Source organism: Pseudophryne corroboree, chromosome 1, assembly GCF_028390025.1.
Source record: "Pseudophryne corroboree isolate aPseCor3 chromosome 1, aPseCor3.hap2, whole genome shotgun sequence".
NCBI classification, from domain to species: Eukaryota; Metazoa; Chordata; class Amphibia; order Anura; family Myobatrachidae; genus Pseudophryne; species Pseudophryne corroboree.
In genome coordinates this window covers 1010914754-1010938174 of record NC_086444.1, presented here as the reverse complement: position 1 = coordinate 1010938174, position 23421 = coordinate 1010914754, and the positions used below count along the sequence as shown (strand labels likewise).

The window sequence follows — 23421 nt, the reverse complement described above, 5'->3', positions numbered from 1 at the left end:
AGAACAAAGGTATTGGCAATCCTCATTGATCCGGACTGGCCAAGGAGGGCTTGGTACGTGGATCTGCTGGATCTTCTGCTGGAAGATCCACGGCCTTTACCTCTTCGGGAGGATCTGCTTCTGCAGGGGCCGTTCGCTTATCAAGACTTTATTGCAGCTTCGTTTGACGGCATGGCGGTTGAACGCCAGATCTAAGCTCGGAAGGGTATCCCGAGTGAGGTCATTCCTACCCTGATACAGGCCAGGAAGGGGGTAACGTCTAAGCATTACCATTGCATTTGGAAGAAATATGTTTCTTGGTGTGAGGCCAAGAAGTTTCCGGCGGTGGAGTTTCAACTTGGACGTTTTCTCCTTTTCCTGCAAGCAGGGGTGGATATTGGACTGAGACTGGGCTCCATCAAGGTCCAGATCTCTGCTTTGTCCATCTTCTTCCAAAAACAATTGACTGTTCTTCCTAAGGTTCAGACCTTTTTGAAAGGGGTTCTGCACATCCAGCCTCCCTTGGTGGCACCTACGGCTCCATGGGATCTTGATGTGGTGTTGCAGTTCCTGCAGTCTGCTTGGTTTGAGCCTCTACAGGAGGCTGATCTCAAGTTTATCACGTGTAAGGCGGTCACCTTGTTGGCCTTGGCTTCTGCACGACGCGTGTCGGAATTGGGGGCTTTATCTTGTAAAAGCCCCTATCTGGTCTTCCATAAAGACAGGGCGGAACTTAGGACTCGTCCACAGTTCCTACCTAAGGTTGTGTCGGCTTTCCACATCAACCAACCTATTATGGTGCCAGTGGCTACTGACTCCTCAATTGCTTCAAAGGCCTTGGATGTAGTGAGGACTTTGAAGATTTAAGTGAAGAGGACGGCTTGTCATAGGAAAAGTGACTCTCTATTTGTCCTCTATGATCCAAAGAAAATTGGATGTCCTGCTTCTAAGCAGTCGATTTCACGCTGGATCAGGTTCACTATCCAGCATGCTTATTCCACGGCAGGATTTGCCGTGTCCGAATTCCGTAAAGGCCCACTCTACTCGTAAAGTGGGCTCTTCCTGGGCGGCTGCCCGGGGTGTCTTAGCGTTGCAACTCTGCCGAGCAGCTACTTGGTCTGGGACGAACACGTTTGGAGCATAAAAGGAATGGGGAAATAGGATAAGCTCTGCACAAGCTAAATAATTAGTAGTGTTAAATTAAAGGAGTAAGAGAGGACCCGGTTAATATCCATTAGTGAATCAGTCGCTTATTACTGGATATTCGGGGGTGCTACCAGAGACAATTATATTGTACAGAGGAAAAAAGAGGAAAAGAATGTCTCTTTGTTGGCGCACATGAGATATTGAAATTTAAAATTTAACTTTTATTAGGTCCATTAAGATTGTCCAAACACGACATAAGACAGTACAATACACCAAAATTACACTAATTATATAGTGAATAAATTACTAAATAAAGTTAATTTTAAAACCAAAAGCTCGCTACCTGTGTCATGTCTCTTATTTATTCAATTTAATAATGTATTACTATGGATCTTAAATGTTCTAGGGCACAGGTTCTCAAACTCGGTCCTCAGGACCCCACACAGTGCATGTTTTGCAGGTCTCCTCACAGAATCACAAGTGAAATAATTAGCTCCACCTATGGACCTTTTAAAATGTGTCAGTGAGTAATGAATACACCTGTGCACCTGCTGGGTTACCTGGAAAACATGCACTGTGTGGGGTCCTGAGGACCGAGTTTGAGAACCACTGTTCTAGGGTAACTGATCAACAGTCTATTTGCAATATAATAGTAAGACTGTGATCAGTTTAATTAGTTTGGTATCTAAACGATTCTCGTATGAAGCCCCAGAAATTAATTCAAAAAGCTGTATGATTACCACTGGAGATCTGATATTAATAGGTTCCCATACAGTATAATATGAATTAGACTGATGTGGCCCCTAGACTGAGTACCGCAGTTATGCTGTTGATAGCAATACATTTATATATATTTTTATTGAGTAAATCACCTGTATTGGAACAAACAGAGGTTAATGTTTGGGTTTTGCTCAGCGTAATAGCCCTTCTCCAGTAGCTGCATTTATTATAAATAGGTAAATGTTATTGCATACTGTTTGTTATAGCAACCGTTCAATAATAGCTCTATTTATTCATAATAAATGCTCATATAGCTTACAGCCATAGTGCAGATTATACAGTCCCTCTGTATGTATAAGTAGTTCTTGTATAGTGATCAACTCCAACAGTAGTTTCATCTATTATAGATGGATACAAATTAAACTTTCAGCAAGTAACTGTATTGCTCACAAATAAATAGTGTGGCTATTAAATGGAGTCACTAAATATATCCCCTTTTATTGAATTCATATGTATGACCATTGAGCTGCTTATATCTTATTTTAATTACTAGCAGATATACAGCACTAACAGATAGATATCAAGTATTGGCTGGCTATTTTGCCAATTAATGGGTGCTGCAGCTGTTGAATTTTACACTCTAAATTAATCTACATATACACACCACTCATGTTCATATGCAGTTGAGTGTATGCACAGTCAGGTAAGTATTAACATAATATCAATATGTGCAACAATAGTCTCTCTCATTAATTTTCAGGGGAATCACTTAATTGTTCCAACACTCTGAATTGAACATCTCCTGTTACAAATTGTTCAGTCTCTCTGTACACTGTGAGCTGCTCTTATATGGTAACTTATCATGTTATCCCTCCAGCAGTAGTTTCATCTATTACAGATGGATACAATTGTAACTTTTGGCAAATAGCTATGCTACTCACAAGTAGATACAATGTAACTGTTCAATAGAGTCCCTGAGTGTATCCCCTGTCACTGTGTTCACATGTAATCACTAGGCTGCTTATATGTTAAATGCTGGCAACTGTGTGAAACATAGACATACAAATGTCCGATATTGGCTAGCTATTTAATAGGTGCTGCAGCACACCAGTCAGGTTCACATATAATTAAGTGGAGCTGCTAGTATATATGGTCAAATAGATATTAGCATAGTTAATCAATATATACACTAGTTTGCTCTCTCATTATTTTTCAGGGAAATCACTTCATTGTCACAGCACTCTTGTATTGCATGTCTCCTATCAGCAGTGCCATGACTCCTATCAGCAGTGTTATACACCAGTATTACACATTGTTATTATGTTAGACCCATTTACATAGCAAGACATTATTGAAATATAGTATATTAATGAGACCAGGTAGCGGCCATAGCGCCACCGACACGTGTTTCGTTTTTTTTGGACTTTTTCTAGGCTAGCGAGCGCAGGCGAGCGCAGTGGATGCGCTGACATCGCCTTGGCCTTACCAGCTGATCTACATGTTTCCTCCGATTCCGCTGATCCCAAGGGTGCTCAAGCGAATCAGACATCAAAGAGTGGGAGCAATCTTGATTGTCCCCGAAGAACGTGGTATGTGGCTCTTCTGGACATGTCCGTAGAAGACCCTTGGCCTCTACCGCTAAGAAGAGATCTTCTTCAACAAGGACCATTCGTCTACCCGGACTTACGGCGGCATGGAAGTTGAGCGGAACATCCTAGCTCACAAAGGGCTTTCCAAAAAGGTCATTGCCACTATGGTGCAAGCCAGAAAACCTGTGACGTCAAAACACTGTCATCATATCTGTCGGAGAGGAACGCACATATCCCTCTGCAGAATTCAACTTGGGAAGGTTCCTACGATTCCTGCAGGCTGGAGTGGATCCATTAAAGTCCAAATTTCAGCTCTTTCCATCTTCTTCCAGAAGAAGTTGGCTCTGTTGCCAGAAGTTCAGACCTTCTTGCAAGGGGTGCTTCACATACAACCTCCATTTGTGCCGCCTACAGCACCTTGGGATCTGGATGTAGTGTAGTCCTCCTGGTTTGACCTCTGACGACAGTAGAAGATAAGTACCTCACGTGGAAAACGGTGATGCTTCTGCTAGGTGTGTCTCAGAATTGGGGGCCTTGTCATGCAAAAGTCCTCGTTCTTTTACGAGAACAGAGCGGAGCTCAGGACTAGACAGTAGTTCCTGTTGAAGGTAGTCTCCGCGTTTCACTTGAATCAACGTATCGTGACTCCGTCCAGTTCTGACACGTCTGCTCCTCTGGAGGCATTGGATGCTGTGCGCGCGGCTCGGATCAGAAAGACTGATTCCTTGTTCGTGCTCTATGATGCGCAGAAAAAGGGTTGCCCTGCTTCTAAGCAGTCTATTGCTTGTTGGATTAGGCTTATTATCCAACAGGCCTATGCGTTGGCAGCCTTACTGGTTCCGTAGCCTCTGAAGGCCCACTCTACAAGATCCGTGGGCTCTTCCTGGGCGGCTGCCCGTGGAGTCTCGGCCCTGCAACTATGCCGAGCTGCTACCTGGTCGGGGAAGAACACCTTTGTGAAGTTCTACAAGTTTGATACCCTGACCAAAGAGGATACCCAGTTTGGGCAGGCGGTACAGCAGTTGTTTCCGCCCGTTCTGGAAGTTTTGGAACATCCCCATCGTACTAATCTGTCCCCAGTATCCCTTATGGATGCTAGAGAAAATAGGATTTTAAATACCTACCGGTAAAGCCTTTTCTCGTAGTCCATAAGGGATATTGGGTGCCCGCCTCTGGCCCTCATTCCGAGTTGTTCGCTCACTAGCTACTTTTAGCAGCCATGCAAACACATTGTCGCCACCCACGGGGGAGTGTATTTTAGCTTTGCAAGTGTGCGATCGCATGTGCAGCCGAGCGGTACAAACACATTTTGTGCAAAACAAGACCAGCTTTGTAGTTACTTATCCTGTGCGATGATTCTAGCGTCGGAGGTTCCGGAATTGACGTCAGATACCCGCCCTGCAAACGCCTGATCACTGCAGCGTTTTCCCTACCACTTCCAGAAAATGACAGTTGACACCCATAAACGCCCTCTTCCTGTCAATCTCCTTGCGATTGGCTGTGCGAATGGATTCGTCGCTAGAAGCATTGCACAGCAACGATGCTGTTTGTACCTGTACGACGCGCGTGCGCATTGTGGTGCATATGCATGCGCAGTTTTGCCGTTTTTTTACCTGATCGCTGCGCTGCGAAAACCGGCAGCGTGTGATCAACTCTGAATGACGCCCTCTGTGCGGTGACTTTCTGCAGGTTCTCTGTGTGTTCCTGTTCAGCTGTTGCTGTTAATGTTGCCAGATGTTGCTGGCTAAGTTTTATATATTGGTGTGAAAATCTCACCACACTTTTTGTTGTTATATTCCTTCTGTCAAGTATGTCATTCTCCTTCGTGCACTGTTTACCTATTACTGAGCTGTAGGAGGAGGCATAGAGGGGAGGAGCCAGCACACCCAGTTGAAGAAATTTAAAGCACACTGGCTGCTTTGGACCCGTCTATACCCATCGTACTAATCTGTCCCCATTATCCCTTATGGACTACGAGAAAAGGATTTACCGTATTTAGGTATTTAAAATCCTATTTTATGTTTTGACCTCATCCTAGAATAAAAAAATCTGTCTGTAAGGATCCAGGTACTGCCTTTTTAAAATAGAACATGGCAAACTTGTCCAGTTCACTTGGCACCTTTTTAAAGCAATCATTTTCTTATCTCTAAAGCTGGCCATACACCTTAAGATTATCTGTCCAACCAAGCAACCAATTAGCTGGTTGGAACAAAAATCTGGTAATGTTGATGTCGAATGATAGGTGTTTGATCCCAAACACTGGAAAACTGACGAAAACAATCATTCAAATTGATTAAATTAAATGGATTTAACCAATTTGCCTGAATTATTAGTTTAGCCTGTTTCCAATGTTCAGTAACGGTCGATTGTGATTTGTTCTCATACATTACGAGATTTTCGTTCCAGCTAGCAAATTGATTGATTGGTTGGTTGAACAGATAATCTGAAGGCGTATGGCCATCTTAACTCGTGTAGTGTTTTAGCAAATCTAGTCATGCGCTATAGAAGTGAAGTCTTTTTTGACCTTTTACTATGGTTTTTTTTATTTTTTTTATTTCATATTGTTTAAGAAAAAAAATCTAGTATATCTTGTAACTGTTATATACTAATATTCCTTAAATTTGCGTTTAGCAGGATTCACAGATGGGTCAAGGTCTTTGGAGAGTTGCAAGAAACCAGCAATTTCAACAAGGATACATTGAACAGAGCTACCTGTCCGCAGATAATGACAACGATATGAACCATCGGAGACACACACAGGGCGGCGTAGACCTCTATCAGCTACTGAAAGCTAGAAAAGGAAAGGATGAACAAGGATTTATTAATCTTGAAATGTTGCCACCAGAGCTAAGCCTTACTATTTTATCCTATCTCAATGCAACTGACTTGTGCCTGGCATCATGTGTATGGCAAGACCTGGCCAACGATGAACTGCTTTGGCAAGGGTAAGTGTTTAATATAGAGACAGTGGAGCCACAGTGGGAATGGGGAAGTTAAGCTGTAGCATAAGAGTTGGCATTTAGGAAGCAGTTCTATAACTAAATACACTTTTTCACAAATGAATATACTGTATTATTACGGCTGATAGGATTTACTACAGCACTCTCCACACCCTCGCTTTCTGGCAGCGTTGTATGCTATTAGTGTACCTGGCAGTGTGGGTGTTACCAAGAAATATTTCAGCTGATACTTTTGTACTACCGATTACAGGACAGTAACAAATGTATTGATGTAGTTTTATTTTTCTTTAATTACCACTGTACCCTGATGAGATTCAGAGTAGCAAGTCTTCTCTCTGTCATAGGGCTTGCTTCTACTGCTCGTACATTGTATGTATGTATGTATGTATGTATACATGGATGTCTAACTAGGAATTATGGATACTTAGTTAATCAATAAATCAATCGGTCAATGGTAGAGCAAGTTGGCAGGGTTTTGTTGATAAGTAATGAGAAATACTGCAGGTACAGTGGACGGGAACATTACCAGTCTTGCTATATTTGCCATATACAAGGGCCTTAGTCCTTACCATCATGCCAAAACTTCTGTTCCTTATAAGCATAAAGAAACATAGGGCCGGATGTAATGACGCCCGAGTTTGGTGGCCGTGCGGGATGCCGGATGAATGTGGACGTTGTTTTAAAGGGGCAGTCACTTACAAGACATGGTTTTGCCTTGTATGTGATTGCCCCTTTAAAAAAAAAAATGTCCAAGTTCGGGCGGCATTACATCCGGCCCATAGTGTGTACACAAACAAGTGAGTAGGGGCACAGAAGTGGTTTCCCATGAGACCTAGCAGCAAGCAATCGTACAAGCTTTCAGTGCTAATGCTGCCCTGAGAAAATGCGGGACATTCATGACATCTGGGTAATTAAAGGGCCTAAGGGGGTCATTCCAAGTTGATAGCTAGCTGCATTCGTTAGCTGTGCAGCGATGAGGCAAAAAATGGCACTTCTGCGTAGCGGCGGAATGCGCACGCGCGACGTACTATCACAACGAACGATGTAATTTCACACAGGGTCTAGCGAAGCATTTCAGTCGCACTGCTGACCGCAGAGTGATTCACATGAAGTGGGCGTTTCTGGGTGACAACTGGCCGTTTTCAGAGAGTGATCGAAAAAACGCAGGCGTGCCAGGAAAAACGCAGGCGTGGCTGGGCAAACGCAGGGCGTGTTTGTGACGTCAAAACAGGAACTAAACAGTCTGAAGTGATCGCAAGCGCTGAGTAGGTTTAGAGCTACTCTGAAATTGCATAAAAAATGTTTGTAGCCGCTCTGCGATCCTTTAGTTCGCACTTCTGCTGAGCTAAAATACACTTCCAGTGGGAGGCGGCATAGCGTTTGCACGGCTGCTAAAAACTGCTAGCGAGCGATCAACTCTGAATGACCACCTAAATTCAGACCTGATTGTAGCAGCAAATTTGTTAGCAGATGAGCAAAACTATGTGCACTGCAGGGGGGGGGGGCAGAGATAACATGTGCAGAGACAGTTAGATTTGGGCGGGTTATATTGTTTCTGTGCAGGATAAATACTGGCTGCTTGATTCTTACACGGCAATTTAGATTTCAGTTTGAACTCAATCGCAGCAGGAATTCTGTTAGCAACTGGGCAAAACCATGTGCACTGCAGGGGAGGCAGATATAACATGTGCAGAGAGAGTTAGATTTGGGTGTGGTGTGTTCAATCTGCAATCTAATTTGCAGTGTAAAAATAAAGCAGCCAGTATTACCCTGCACAGAAACAAAATAACCCACCCAAATCTAACTCTCTCTGCAAATGTTATATCTGCCTCCCCTGCAGTGCACATGTTATATCTGCCCCCCCTGCAGTGCACATGGTTTTGCCCATCTGCTAACAAATTTGCTGCTACGATCAGGTCTGAATTAGGCCCAAAGGTGGACGTCGCAATCGGTTGGATTCTAAAAGCACCTTTGTTTTTGTTTTTTTAGTGTGGTTTTAGAAAATACAAAGCAATGATATGGCTGCTTGTTGTTTACAACACTGCATTTTACTTTTGCACTATGGCCTAATTCAGACCTGATCGCTCCTCTGCAAATTTGTAGAGCGCTGCGATCAGATAGTCGCCGCCCATAGAGAGTGAAAACCTGCCCCATGTAAGTGTGCGAATGCATGCGTACGCCTTGCGAAAACTTCAGCAGACATCTGCAAATCCGTTCGCAACTCGCTCACCATGGAATGATTGTTCCAGTCTGTGCGCAGCCCAGGACTTATTCCTACAGTGCGATACAATTATGCTGTTCAGGGCCGGAGTTGATGTCACACACCCTCCCTGAAAATGCTTGGGAACGCCTGTGTTTTTCCTGACACTCACAGAAAATGTCCAGTTACCACCCACAAACGTCTGCTTCCTGTCAATCACCTTGCGTACGCCTAGCGATCAAAATTTTCGCACCATTCTGTAACTCTGTCGTTGCGCCTGCGCATTGCGGTGCATCATAGTCATTCGATAATCGTCCGCTGTGCGATTTCGCACAACAGCGATCAGGTCTGAATTAGGCCCTATAGCCACCCCTCATTATGTCTGTGCATGAAACCATTTGATAGGATTTCTGTACCCTCTTAGTTCTATTAGAAATGTAAAGCTGATTCAAGGATATTCCTGTAAATGCGGTAATATTGTGTGTTTGAGTGCTATCCCAAATGTGTTCTTTAATCTCTGCCTGCTCGATCAGCATCAGTCTTTTTTTGTCACAATCTCTTATTGGTGCAATTACATGTTTTTAGTTTATGCTTTAAGTTTACTCCTATTTTTATTATAAAATGTGCTAGTTCAGTGGATCAAATCTATAAGGATCCATTCATATTACATTGGACAGTGTAAATTGCACAATGCTTCCAGGAAGAGAGAGAGCGTGTGTGTGTGTGTGTGTGTGTGTGTGTGTGTGTGTGTGTGTGTGTGTGTGTGTGTGTGTGTGTGTGTGTGTGTGTGTGTATGATCGCCTTACACTTTGACTCTACCAGTTCATTGACCTTCATTTGTGTACTGATGTCTAGAACTCTTTTTACAACGCCATTAACCCTGGCTTTAGCTTCATCGTTCTTCTATGCATAGATATGCACTGAAATGAACTTTCCTCTTATCCTTACAAGTAATTAAAATTCAGAAATCACTTTTGGGGTCCTCAAAATCTGTAAGGAAACATAAATCAAGACAAAATGTTATCTAAACTTACTAAGATTGATTGATTGCTTTTTTTATACTATTTTTTTTGTTTGTTTACTACATCCAATTTTGGCCAGTGTGGTTGAATACTTTTTATTACAGCTCTCTCATAATCTGTTTGTTGACAAATACTTGCCATGGATAAGGCACTGTATCCAATTTAAATAATACTTAAGTCTAAGCAAATTAACTGTTGTTGTTGTTGTTGGTTTTTGTTTTTATATTTTTATTTAGCTTTACTTTTTACGCCATATGATTTAAGATGCCTGGCACAACTTAGATGCTCAGCCACTGGTAGCCATTCCCATGCGTGCAGGCCTGGCACCACCCGCTCAGCAAAGGGATGCAGAGCAGGTAGGCACCAGGCAGGAGAGGCGCTCTTTCTCCCTGCTGCTGTGCCGCCCTGTCCCCACTGCTGCTGCCGGCTGCTTCCCCTGTCACACTGTATGACAGGCAGCGGCGCCGACAGCATGAAGCCTCCTCTCCTCCCCCTGGCGAAAGGACAGTGTTGACCATGGACAGAGCAGGCGGGGTTACATGGACAGTGTGTATGTGTGTATGTATGTATGTATGTGTGTGGGGAACGGGATTGGGGGGGGGGGGGGCAAAATGTGAATAAGTTCCACTTTTGTGGGAGTTGTGCGTAAGCCGCGCTACTACTTGGGGCGTTATGCATAAGCTGCACTACTACTGGGGTGTTATGTATAAGCGGCATTACTACTGGGGCATTATGTGTAAGCAGCGCCACTACTGGGGTCGTTATGTGTAAGTGGTGCCTCTACTGGAGGCATTATGGGGCTAATTCAAGTAAGGATAGCAAATTTTGCTAATCAGCAGAATTTGTTATCCTTTTCCTAGCATTCTGGGGGCCTCCCAGCATTGTGACCGGCACCTCCCACCCCTTCAACAAGCAGAAATTGTGATCGCTTCGCAATTTCTGCTTATCAGCAGTAACTAAGGATGACTCCTGCCGGCGCAGCTTAGCTGCGGCCGCAGGACTCCCGGCACCATCTTACCTGTCGCAGTGGTTGTGTGTGATGTCACTCAGCCACCGCGACCACGCCCCGTTTGTGCCGCACCACCCGGGTCGCCCCGCAATGCTCCGTCTCTTCCCTAGAAACGGAGCGTTGCCACCCCCCTGCCCCGTGACCGCATCTGCCTGATTGACAGGCAGAGGCGATCGCTTTTTCTGTGCCCCCCTCCCCCCCCCGCAGAAAGTGTGGGTGCATGCGCAGGGGCCATCGTAAAAATCCCGGTTGGATCGCAATTTGGGATCCAACCTGAACTAGCCCCTATGTGTGTAAATGGCACTATTACTGGGGGGCATTATGTGTGTAAGCAGCGCCACTACTGGGGTTGTTATGTGTAAGCGGCGCCTCTACTGGGGGCATTATGAACAAGCGGCACTACTGCTCTGGGCATTATGTGTATAAACAGCACTACTAATTGCAGTGTAATGTGAATAAGATGCTGCTACTGTGTAGTGTAACTTGAAATGGGGGTACCATTGTGTGACCATGCCCCTTCCTTGTGAGACCACACCCCTTTTTTGACTAGCACTGTCCCTTTGTAAAGTAAGGGCGCAAATTTATAGTTTGCAGGGGGGCGCTGAACACCCTAGCTCCGGCGCTGCATGCGTGCATACTTTTTCATGAACTTTGAGTCATAGGCGGGTATCCAATTACCCCTGGTACTTAACCGCTGGTAATTGTTTCGCTGGAGGCTATCCAATTAGCCTTGGGCTGGCAAAACAAAAGCCCCAAAAGCAGATCCGTTTTTCAGGGCTGCAGCTGCGAAAACTCACAGGTTTTACTGGGAGGCAGTCGGTTTACTGGTTGCTGGGATCCTGACAGCTGGCATTTCATACTGATCCCGTTTCATTGAACCTGTGTGCTTTTGTGAGACATTTCTTTTTTTGTACTGGCGATCTAATTGGATAGCCTGTGGAAAAAACAAACAAAAAAAAACTGAAAAACTGAAGTTTTCACACCCGATGTTTTAGCATGCTTGATTGGATACCACCCTCAGTCGCATACAAATTGACGTATAGTGTAGTAAGTACTTACAGTAGGATTAGTATTTTTGCCACAACGGAATTTGTATAAAGTCCTAGATTGAGATTAATAGTTTAAGAAAAAGTCGCATTGAACAGCTAAATCACAACAGCCCTGGATTTAGCAGCAGGATTGGTGTGTATGGACACAGCTTTAGTAGAAGCTTTTGTGCTAATTTTCTTATGAAAGCAAGTAGATGTTAGACTGGTAGCTACTTACAAAAAGTAAACCTATAAAAGAGTACCAAGTAAAAGTCACTTATGCAGCCACTTGTAGAGAAGAGTACTACCTAATCTTCCAAACAATGACTATAAAAATCTCTACAAGTTTGGCACTCTGTCAAGTTTCAGATAGAACTGAACACTGATAATACATTGAAATGTCGTCAAAATTGATGAACAAACATAAACATTGAGATTATAGTAGTCCATCATATATGTATGACTGGATGTATTTTCCAGACTTTTCCCCCTCTGTGCAAAGTTCGCTCACATAAAATTAAACAGAAAACCTTAAAAAAAGTTACAGTAAAGTCGAAACGCGTTAGTGGAGTGTGCGGGCTACCAGCCTCCCTAGCAGAGTGGCAAACTTGTTTTTATAGATTTTTATTGTAATGGTAGCTACTGATAACAGTGTAATGAAGCATGGTAGCACACTAGTTTTTAAACTGCATACAGTATAATGGAGGAAATTGGGTAATGTTTTGCAATTTTACTCCTTTTTGAAAGAACCCCAAACATCATATTTATTTATGGGAAGCTACTTGATAAGAATCACACTTTAAAGGAGAAAATCTCGAAATTATTAATTTATTTCTGATTTTTGAAATCCTGATGTGCGAGTATTAACTGATGTCATCAGTAACTGCAAACTGACAAAGGCTTAGGGGTCTATTTACTAAGCTTTGGATGGAGATAAAGTGGTAAGAAATAAAGTATCAGCCATTCCGCTCCTAACTGCCATGTCACAGGCTGAGTTTAAAAAATGACAGTTACGAGCTGATTGGCTGGTACTATCTCCATCCACTTTATCTCCATTCAAGGCTTAGTAAATAGACCCTTTAGTATTGATAGTAGATGAACATACCTAGAAGCAGCTTGACCTTCTAAGTAGCCAGGGGAAGGGTGATCCCACTTCTATGGGAAATGGCCAAGAGGTTACACGTGAACGATTTCACTTTAAGTTCTATCATACTGACGTCCCCCAATGTGATGGTCATTAAATACATTACTATGTAATATTCATTCGCAGTCCAAAGTATTTCCGTTGCGTTGTTCTCTCCGATGTCTGTAGAGGTTATATAAGTTCCATGTTACTGATTTTGTCCAGTATTCAATCAAATCTTTTCTTAACACGTCAAGCCTTCCTACAGTGATATTCCTTGCAAAAAAATGTAAAGCCAACATATATAACCAGTGTCTTCTGCACATTTTTTTTTTTATTTATTTTTTTTTAAATCTGTCTATTCTATTTCTTCCTTGTATTTCTTTTGTAATAAACGCATGGTACTGATTTCATGAAAACTGAGAGCAAGGGATTCTCCAGAGATGTTTGTGGTTTGCTGCTATGGGAACAGAGGTAGGATCATAGGTAAGAACAGTGGGAAACTGTATTCTATAAATACACAGAAAAGCCCACATAATATCTGAGGTGTACGTCAAAGGTCAATTATGTCGAGCACCAACATTGAAGTGCTCGCTATGATTTTAACCCGCTACTCAGATTACTAAAAGTGATTGATGTGAAACATGAATGATTGGAATCAGATGTGGCTTAAATGCCACAATATATGGAAGATTTATATTTAAGAATTCAAGAAATGTCGCTGGGAAGAATGATACTAAATTTTGCATAGAAGCTGGAAGCAGTTATTTTAAGGGTCACGATTGTCAAAACTATTTTGTTCTACTGAAACAGTAAGGTCAAATGTTATTTTGTACTACTTTTTTATTTTAATAATTCTATTGTTTTTATTTTATTCTTGTAAAGTCGGGTAATGGTTCATTCTCTTCTTCTTTTTTTTTTTTCTTTTTTTTATTGATGGTTTTCCAGTTCACTTGATGTTTGAACTTGCTTAGATTTTCGGTCGAACTGCCGACTTTTATTCTTTATGTGGATTCATTATACCTGGCAGACAAGCTCTATTCTCCAGCACAGCATTGCAGCAGTCAGCCTCAATAGCACACTGGTTGATTGATGGAACCAATCATCCACCAATGATAGTGTGGAAGGAGGCTATCATCCCCTCTGAATCCGCCATTGGGTTATAGCCCTAACTAATGTTCCTGTTATTAGTCACCACTGCGACTCTTTCCTGTCTGTATTCCAGTTCTCTCCTAGTAACTAGGATGCTGGCTCCTACATGTAGCAGCTCACCTGTTTGGAATTACCTGGTTACATGACCTCAGCCTGATGTCTCTTGTGATTGGTCTGGCTCCCTTTCATTAAGGATTCAAGCCAGTTCCGGTCGGCCGGTGTTACTCCCTAGTTAATGACTAGTGAGCTTGTCACGTGGTCACTGTACCCTGTACAGTTCCCAGTCTCCCAGTTTGTTCCTGTGTCATTGTGTTCTCATATTCTTGTATCCTGCCTCAGTCCGCAGTGTGCTGTCCCTGCCAGTTCTGCACCTGTGCCCTGTTGGATTCTGCCCTGTACCTGCTATCCTGTGTCCGTTCCTCCTCCATGTCCTTGTTTTGCTGTGATCCTCCAGTTACTCTCATGTCTGGTCCTGATCCGTGTCCAGATTCCTGCCATATCTCTGTGAATATACCCTGTCAGCTCTGGTTCTGTGGACATCCAGCCTGTGCGTCCGTGGTTGCCAACCGCAAAATAAATTCACTCCAGCTGTGCCCATAGTCACAAGTCTGTGGTTATCTACAGTATCTCCAGTACAACTGAATCTGCACTAAAGTCGCTGTCACTTTGTGTGTATTCTGTCTATTATTGCAGACTGCGGCCTAGTTACACAGTTCATCCAGCAAGTCTTCCTGCAGTTAGGTTCATGCTGTCAGTACTCTGCTTCAGATCCCAGTACACACCCAGCTCCTGATTGTTTCTAGCAGTTAGCAATTGCCTGGCCATGTTCACCTGCAACTATCACTTTATAACTTCATAAACCATTATCCTGTTGTGAACCCCAGTCAGCATACCTTGCCAGGTCTGCCTGCAATTAATTTAAGCTTTGCCAGCTGCTATACTCCTGGCTAATTACCCTGTGGTGTCCAGCCTATTGCGTGAGCCCCTAATGCTAGAGGTTTAAATCCAGGTGGCAGCCTAAGCACCGGTGTGTACCTTGTACACTAAAGGAACAGCGGGGGGCTGTTATTGGCAGAAGACCCTCTCACCGTCTCTAGGGGTCTGATGCAAATAGAGCTGAGGTTCCCTAACAGTGCCAGAGACACAGTGAATATACTGGGATTGCAATTTCATAAAACAGGGAGAATAACATTACATTTCAGGAATAAGAGTGATATATTTTCTTGTGAAACCTCACTATGCTGAAAAGCAATAAAAGTAAAGCATGTGATCTGCAAAATATTTTTAATGTCACTTGCAAATTTTGAAGACTGAAAAATTCCAGTCAATTTCTTTCTAAATGTAGCTAAATTTACATTTTTATGCTTTAGTACATTTCGATAATTGGAAAGCTTTCAGGATTATTTTTAATTAGCATAGGCTAAATGTAATAGAGAATTGACTGTATCACGCGTGCATTAGAACATATAATGATGAGCCTTTTGTAATCTAAATTACCTGAAAAAGAAGTATTATTATTATTATTATTATTATTTCTCTGACGTCCTAGTGGATGCTGGGACTCCGTAAGGACCATGGGGAATAGCGGCTCCGCAGGAGACAGGGCACAAAATAAAAGCTTAAGGATCAGGTGGTGTGCACTGGCTCCTCCCCCTATGACCCTCCTCCAAGCCTCAGTTAGATTTTTGTGCCCGGCCGAGAAGGGTGCAATCTAGGTGGCTCTCCTGAGCTGCTTAGAATAAAAGTTTAGTTTAGGTTTTTTTTATTTTCAGTGAGTCCTGCTGGCAACAGGCTCACTGCATCGTGGGACTAAGGGGAGAAGAAGCGAACTCACCTGCGTGCAGAGTGGATTGGGCTTCTTAGGCTACTGGACATTAGCTCCAGAGGGACGATCACAGGTACAGCCTGGATGGGTCACCGGAGCCGCGCCGCCGTCCCCCTTACAGAGCCAGAAGAGACGAAGAGGTCCGGTGAAATCGGCGGCAGAAGACATCCTGTCTTCAGACTAAGGTAGCGCACAGCACCGCAGCTGTGCGCCATTGCTCTCAGCACACTTCACACTCCGGTCACTGAGGGTGCAGGGCGCTGGGGGGGAGCGCCCTGAGACGCAATATAACAGTATATACCTTAGGTGGCAAAAAGAATACATCACATATAGCTCCTGGGCTATATGGATGTATTTTAACCCCTGCCATTTTTACACAAAAAAGCGGGAGATAAGGACGTCGTGAAGGGGCGGAGCCTATCTCCTCAGCACACAAGCGCCATTTTCCCTCACAGCTCCGCTGGAAGGACGGCTCCCTGACTCTCCCCTGCAGTCCTGCTTCAGAATCAGGGTAAAAAAGAGAAGGGGGGGGGCATTTTTGGCAGCAAATGACGATAATAACAGCAGCTATAAGGGAATAACACTTATATAAGGTTATCCCTGTATATATATATATAGCGCTGGGTGTGTGCTGGCAGACTCTCCCTCTGTCTCTCCAAAGGGCTAAGTGGGGTCCTGTCCTCTATCAGAGCATTCCCGGTGTGTGTGCTGTGTGTCGGTACGCGTGTGTCGACATGTATGAGGAGGAAAATTATGTGGAGGCGGAGCAGTTGCCTGTGTTGGTGATGTCACCCCCTAGGGAGTCGACACCTGACTGGATGATTGTATTTAAACAATTAAGTGATAATGTCAGCAATTTGCAAAAAACTGTTGACGACATGAGACAGCCGGCAAATCAATTAGTGCCTGTCCAGGCGTCTCAGACACCGTCAGGGGCGCTAAAACGCCCGTTACCTCAGTGGGTCGACACAGACCCTGACACAGATACTGAGTCTAGTGTCGACGGTGACGAGACAAACGTAATGTCCAGTAGGGCCACACGTTACATGATCACGGCAATGAAAGAGGCATTGAACCTTTCTGACACTACAAGTACCACAAAGAAGGGTATTATGTGGGGTGTGAAAAAACTACCAATAGTTTTTCCTGAGTCAGAGGAAATAAATGAGGTGTGTGATAAAGCGTGGGTTTCCCCCGATAAAAAACAGCTAATTTCTAATAAATTATTAGCATTATATCCCTTCCCGCCAGAGGTTAGGGCGCGTTGGGAAACACCCCCTAGGGTAGATAAGGCGCTCACACGTTTATCTAAACAAGTAGCGTTACCGTCTCCTGATACGGCCACCCTCAAAGAACCAGCTGATAGAAGGCTGGAAAATATCCTAAAAAGTATATACACACATACTGGTGTTATACTGCGACCAGCAATCGCCTCAGCCTGGATGTGCAGTGCTGGAGTCGCATGGTCGGATTCCCTGACTGAGAATATTGATACCCTGGATAGGGACAATATTTTGTTAACTATAGAACATTTAAAGGATGCATTGCTATATATGCGTGATGCACAGAGGGATATTTGCACCCTGGCATCAAGAGTAAGTGCTATGTCCATCTCTGCCAGAAGAGCGTTATGGACGCGACAGTGGTCAGGGGATGCGGATTCCAAACGGCACATGGAAGTATTGCCGTATAAAGGGGAGGAGTTATTTGGGGCTGGTCTATCGGACCTGGTGGCCACGGCAACGGCTGGGAAATCCACCTTTTTACCCCAGGTCACTTCACATCAGCAGAAAAAGACACCGTCTTTTCAAACTCAGTCCTTTCGTTCCCATAAGTACAAGCGAGCAAAAGGCCACTCCTTTCTGCCCCGGGGCAGAGGAAGAGGAAAAAGACTGCACCGTGCAGCCGCTTCCCAGGAGCAGAAGCCCTCCCCTGCTTCTGCCAAGTCTTCAGCATGACGCTGGGGCTTTACAAGCAGACTCAGATATGGTGGGGGCCCGTCTCAAGAATTTCAACGCGCAGTGGGCTCACTCGCAAGTGGATCCCTGGATTCTACAGGTAGTATCGCAGGGGTACAAACTGGAATTCGAGGCGTTTCCCCCTCGTCGGTTCCTGAAGTCTGCTTTACCAAAGTCTCCCTCCGACAGGGAGGCAGTTTTGGAAGCCATTCACAAGCTGTATTCCCAGCAGGTGATAATCAAGGTACCCCTCCTGCAACAGGGAAAGGGGTATTATTCCACGCTGTTTGTGGTACCGAAGCCGGACGGCTCGGTGAGACCAATTTTAAATCTGAAATCCTTGAACACTTACATAAAAAGGTTCAAATTCAAGATGGAGTCACTCAGAGCAGTGATAGCGAACCTGGAAGAAGGGGACTATATGGTGTCTCTGGACATCAAAGATGCTTATCTCCACGTCCCAATATACCCTTCTCACCAAGGGTACCTCAGGTTTGTAGTACAAAACTGTCATTATCAGTTTCAGACGCTGCCGTTTGGATTGTCCACGGCACCTCGGGTCTTTACCAAGGTAATGGCCGAAATGATGATTCTTCTACGAAGAAAAGGCATTTTAATTATCCCTTACTTGGACGATCTCCTGATAAGGGCAAGATCCAGGGAACAGTTAGAAGTCGGAGTAGCACTATCTCAGGTAGTGTTACGTCAGCACGGGTGGATTCTAAATATTCCAAAATCGCAGCTGATTCCAACGACACGTCTACTGTTCCTAGGAATGATTCTGGACACAGTCCAGAAGAAGGTGTTTCTCCCGGAGGAGAAGGCCAGGGAGTTATCCGAGCTAGTCAGGAACCTCCTAAAACCAGGCCAGGTCTCAGTGCATCAGTGCACGAGGGTCCTGGGAAAAATGGTGGCTTCCTACGAAGCGATTCCATTCGGAAGATTCCATGCAAGAACGTTTCAGTGGGATCTACTGGACAAATGGTCCGGTTCGCATCTGCAGATGCATCAGCGGATAACCCTGTCGCCAAGGACAAGGGTGTCTCTCCTGTGGTGGCTGCAGAGTGCTCATCTATAGAGGGCCGCAGATTTGGCATTCAGGATTGGATCCTGGTAACCACGGATGCCAGCCTGAGAGGCTGGGGAGCAGTCACACAGGGAAGGAATTTCCAGGGCTTGTGGTCAAGCATGGAAACATCTCTTCATATAAACATTCTGGAACTAAGGGCCATTTACAATGCCCTAAGTCAAGCAAAACCTCTGCTTCAGGGTAAGGCGGTGTTGATCCAATCGGACAACATCACGTCAGTCGCCCACGTAAACAGACAGGGCGGCACGAGAAGCAGGAGGGCAATGGCAGAAGCTGCAAGGATTCTTCGCTGGGCGGAAAATCATGTGATAGCACTGTCAGCAGTGTTCATTCCGGGAGTTGACAACTGGGAAGCAGACTTCCTCAGCAGACACGACCTTCACCCGGGAGAGTGGGGACTTCACCCAGAAGTCTTCCACCTGATTGTAAACCGTTGGGAAAAACCAAAGGTGGACATGATGGCGTCACGTCTAAACAAAAAACTGGACAGATATTGCGCCAGGTCAAGGGACCCTCAGGCAATAGCAGTGGACGCTCTGGTAACGCCGTGGGTGTACCAGTCAGTGTATGTGTTCCCTCCTCTGCCTCTCATACCAAAAGTACTGAGAATCATAAGAAGGAGAGGAGTAAGAACTATACTCGTGGTTCCGGATTGGCCAAGAAGGACTTGGTACCCGGAACTTCAAGAGATGCTCACGGACGAACCGTGGCCTCTACCTCTAAGAAAGGACCTGCTACTGCAGGGGCCTTGTCTGTTCCAAGACTTACCGCGGCTGCGTTTGACGGCATGGCGGTTGAACGCCGGATCCTGAGGGAAAAAGGCATTCCAGAAGAAGTCATCCCTACTCTGGTCAAAGCCAGGAAGGACGTAACCGCAAAACATTATCACCGCATTTGGCGTAAATATGTTGCGTGGTGTGAGGCCAAGAAGGCCCCTACAGAGGAATTTCAACTGGGTCGTTTCCTTCATTTCCTGCAAACAGGACTGTCTATGGGCCTAAAATTAGGGTCCATTAAGGTTCAAATTTCGGCCCTGTCGATTTTCTTCCAGAAAGAACTGGCTTCAGTACCTGAAGTTCAGACATTTGTAAAAGGGGTGCTGCACATACAGCCTCCTTTTGTGCCTCCAGTGGCACCTTGGGATCTCAATGTTGTGTTGAGTTTTCTAAAGTCACATTGGTTTGAACCACTTTCCACTGTGGACTTAAAATATCTCACATGGAAGGTGTCGAGGCTGTTAGCCTTGGCTTCAGCCAGGCGTGTTTCAGAATTGGCGGCTTTATCATATAAAAGCCCTTACTTAATTTTTCATTCTGACAGGGCGGAATTGAGGACTCGTCCTCAATTTCTACCTAAGGTGGTTTCTGCATTTCACATGAACCAACCTATTGTGGTACCTGCGGCTACCAGGGACTTAGAGGACTCTAAGTTGCTTGACGTTGTCAGGGCCTTGAAAATATATGTTTCCAGGACGGCTGGAGTCAGAAAATCTGACTCGCTGTTTATCCTGTATGCACCCAACAAGCTGGGTGCTCCTGCTTCAAAGCAGACGATTGCTCGTTGGATTTGTGGTACAATTCAGCTTGCACATTCTGTGGCAGGATTGCCACAGCCAAAATCAGTAAAAGCCCATTCCACAAGGAAAGTGGGCTCATCTTGGGCGGCTGCCCGAGGGGTCTCGGCTTTACAACTTTGCCGAGCAGCTACTTGGTCAGGGGCAAACACGTTTGCTAAATTCTACAAATTTGATACCCTGGCTGAGGAGGACCTGGAGTTCTCTCATTCGGTGCTGCAGAGTCATCCGCACTCTCCCGCCCGTTTGGGAGCTTTGGTATAATCCCCATGGTCCTTACGGAGTCCCAGCATCCACTAGGACGTCAGAGAAAATAAGATTTTACTTACCGATAAATCTATTTCTCGTAGTCCGTAGTGGATGCTGGGCGCCCATCCCTAGTGCGGATTGTCTGCAATACTTGTATGTAGTTATTGTTACAAAAATTCGGGTTATTATTGTTGTGAGCCATCTTTTCAGAGGCTCCTTTGCGTTTATCATACTGTTAACTGGGTTCAGATCACGAGTTGTACGGTGTGATTGGTGTGGCTGGTATGAGTCTTACCCGGGATTCAATATCCTTCCTTATTATGTACGCTCGTCCGGGCACAGTATCCTAACTGAGGCTTGGAGGAGGGTCATAGGGGGAGGAGCCAGTGCATACCACCTGATCCTTAAGCTTTTATTTTGTGCCCTGTCTCCTGCGGAGCCGCTATTCCCCATGGTCCTTACGGAGTCCCAGCATCCACTACGGACTACGAGAAATAGATTTATCGGTAAGTAAAATCTTATTTATTATTATTATGATGATTTTTAATTGGATGCAACTGAAGCATTGCAATGATGTCACTACATGAACATAACAGTGATACAGAAGATGACCGGGTCCTGTAAGCTGTAGGTTATAATGAAAGAAAAGTAATACTATTATAAAGAAGTGTTCAAGCTAGGCTGTTTTAGCCCTTTAGTGGCGCATTACTAAAATAGCCAGCCGCCGTGTGAATAGCGCACAGCATATATTCACATTGTATATAGAGCTAGGGGACAGCTCAGCACTTCCGTAGTTGCAGGGCATGATTGATTCAGCTAGGTGGGTACACCCCATTAGGGATGTCACAAGATGTGGCACGCCCTTTTAGTGACGTTGCGGGGTGATGCATGCCTCATTAGTGACGTCGCGAGGGCTGCCACACCCCCATTAGTCATGTTGAGAGCGCCGCCCCCATTAGTGATGCTGACGGGGCTGCGCCCTCATTTGGGCGTGCGCCGACATACCGGTGCCCTGCCCATCAAAATTCCTGGAGGGACATTAATAAAGCATTGTGTAATTAGGCCCAACATTTAATTGAGTGTTTGGGAGACAAAATGTACCTGATGCAGAGTTGGAAGCAATTTAGGCATTTGTTGATCCTGAACTGCTTTCATGGGGAAAAAAATGTGTTTACAGATGTGTCCGTATACACCTAATGTCTTTGTACCAAATGGCGAGAAACACACAGCACGACTGAGTCTTCTGTGCAAGATGACATTAACAAGCAAGATGTGCCTATGGACTTATCTTGCACAAATGTCCCCTATTATTAGGACAGTGTTTTCTAACTCCAGTACTCAGAAAACCCTAACAGTGCATGGTTTCCTTATCTCATTTCTGGCTGATCCATTTTAAATCATACACAGGTGGCACTAATTATTTCACTTGTGATTTTGTGAGGAGACCTGGAAAACAGGCCCTGTTAGGGTTCCCTGAGGACTGGAGTTGGAAAACACAGTTATGCTGGCTACACATGTACATGCCTGATATGCCGGCCGCAGGCTAACATATCGTATCTGCGGTACACATAAAAAATATTTAATGAAGGACGGAGTGATCACGGGGGGTAATTCCAAGTTGATCGCAGCAGGATTTTTTTTAGCAGTTGGGCAAAACCATGTGCACTGCAGGGGGGGCAGATTTAACATGTGCAGAGAGAGTTAGATTTGGGTGTGGTGTGTTCAATCTGCAATCTAATTTGCAGTGTAAAAATAAAGCAGCCAGTATTTACCCTGCACAGAAATAAAATAACCCACCCAAATCTAACTCTTTCTGCACATGTTATATCTGCCTCCCCTGCAGTGCACATGGTTTTGCCCAACTGCTAAAAAAAAATCCTGCTGCGATCAACTTGGAATTACCCCCACTGTTCCATCTTCCAATATACTGCACAGGATCGTATGAGATATCTTCTAGTTGGCCATGCAGCGTGGCCGACCAAAAGATATTGCACGTGACCAGCAGGAATGCACAATCGGGCATACACACTGCCCAATATGAACTATAAGTCATTCCGATTCAGACAGAAAACTACATATCGTGCCGATTTCGTCCAGGTGTGTATCCACCTTTACAATGTTCACACATTTATTGTTTACCGACGTATTCATGGCTAAAATGTAAGTGCATATTATATCGTACAATGATATCTTCCCTGTTGCTGGTTTGAAAGCTGACATCTGTAATGACATCCAAAGGGTGGGGGGTGGTTAGCAGACGTTAGATTCATCCTCTGTGGCTGATTAGCTTGTATTCTTTTATATGTAAAGATAAGTAGATTTACATTATGATGTATGATCACCGTTTCTGTAGTAGGGTGAAGGCCTGCCACAGTTCCGGGAATGGGTTTGTTTCCCAAAGAAGAATGCAATAATAGATCCATCCCTTTCCTCACATTAGCATGGTCTAAGCTCGTTATAAGGCCTAGCTGCATCCTTAAAGTTGTGGAACACGAAAAGGAAGGAGTTTTTTATCAGACTAATGCTGGCCGTACCCCTAAAGATTGATTGCCCAATCTGTCTTGTTGGAACAAAAATCTAGTAAATGAATCAGACGCTCCCCTAATAAAATTGCATGATGAAAGCTCTTATACAGCTGTAGCTACGCTTTTCCATCCCGCTGATTCTGCGACTGTGTACGTACTTGCGGACAGCTGAGAAGGCTCCGGTGGGCATCTCTATGCAAATCCTGGTGACTTTTACATTCGCATATTTTCGAACTTCCTCTGAGTTAAATATAACATCTTCTGCAGCATTAG

The 23421-nt window shown here is 44.6% G+C and overlaps 1 protein-coding gene across 4 annotated transcripts in view; it reads left to right on the top strand.

The window, feature by feature from the left end:
- FBXO8 (F-box protein 8) overlaps positions 1-23421 on the top strand; it is a 131256-nt gene that overhangs the window by 73261 nt on the left and 34574 nt on the right. For 2 of the 4 annotated variants that reach the window (XM_063920641.1, XM_063920643.1), the window contains exon 2: positions 6066-6379. In XM_063920641.1, coding sequence (XP_063776711.1) covers positions 6078-6379 — 302 coding nt within the window. In that variant the 5' untranslated portion in view covers positions 6066-6077. The remainder of the gene's footprint in view (positions 1-6065; positions 6380-23421) is intronic. The other 2 variants (XM_063920642.1, XM_063920644.1) reach the window with 1 other exon arrangement.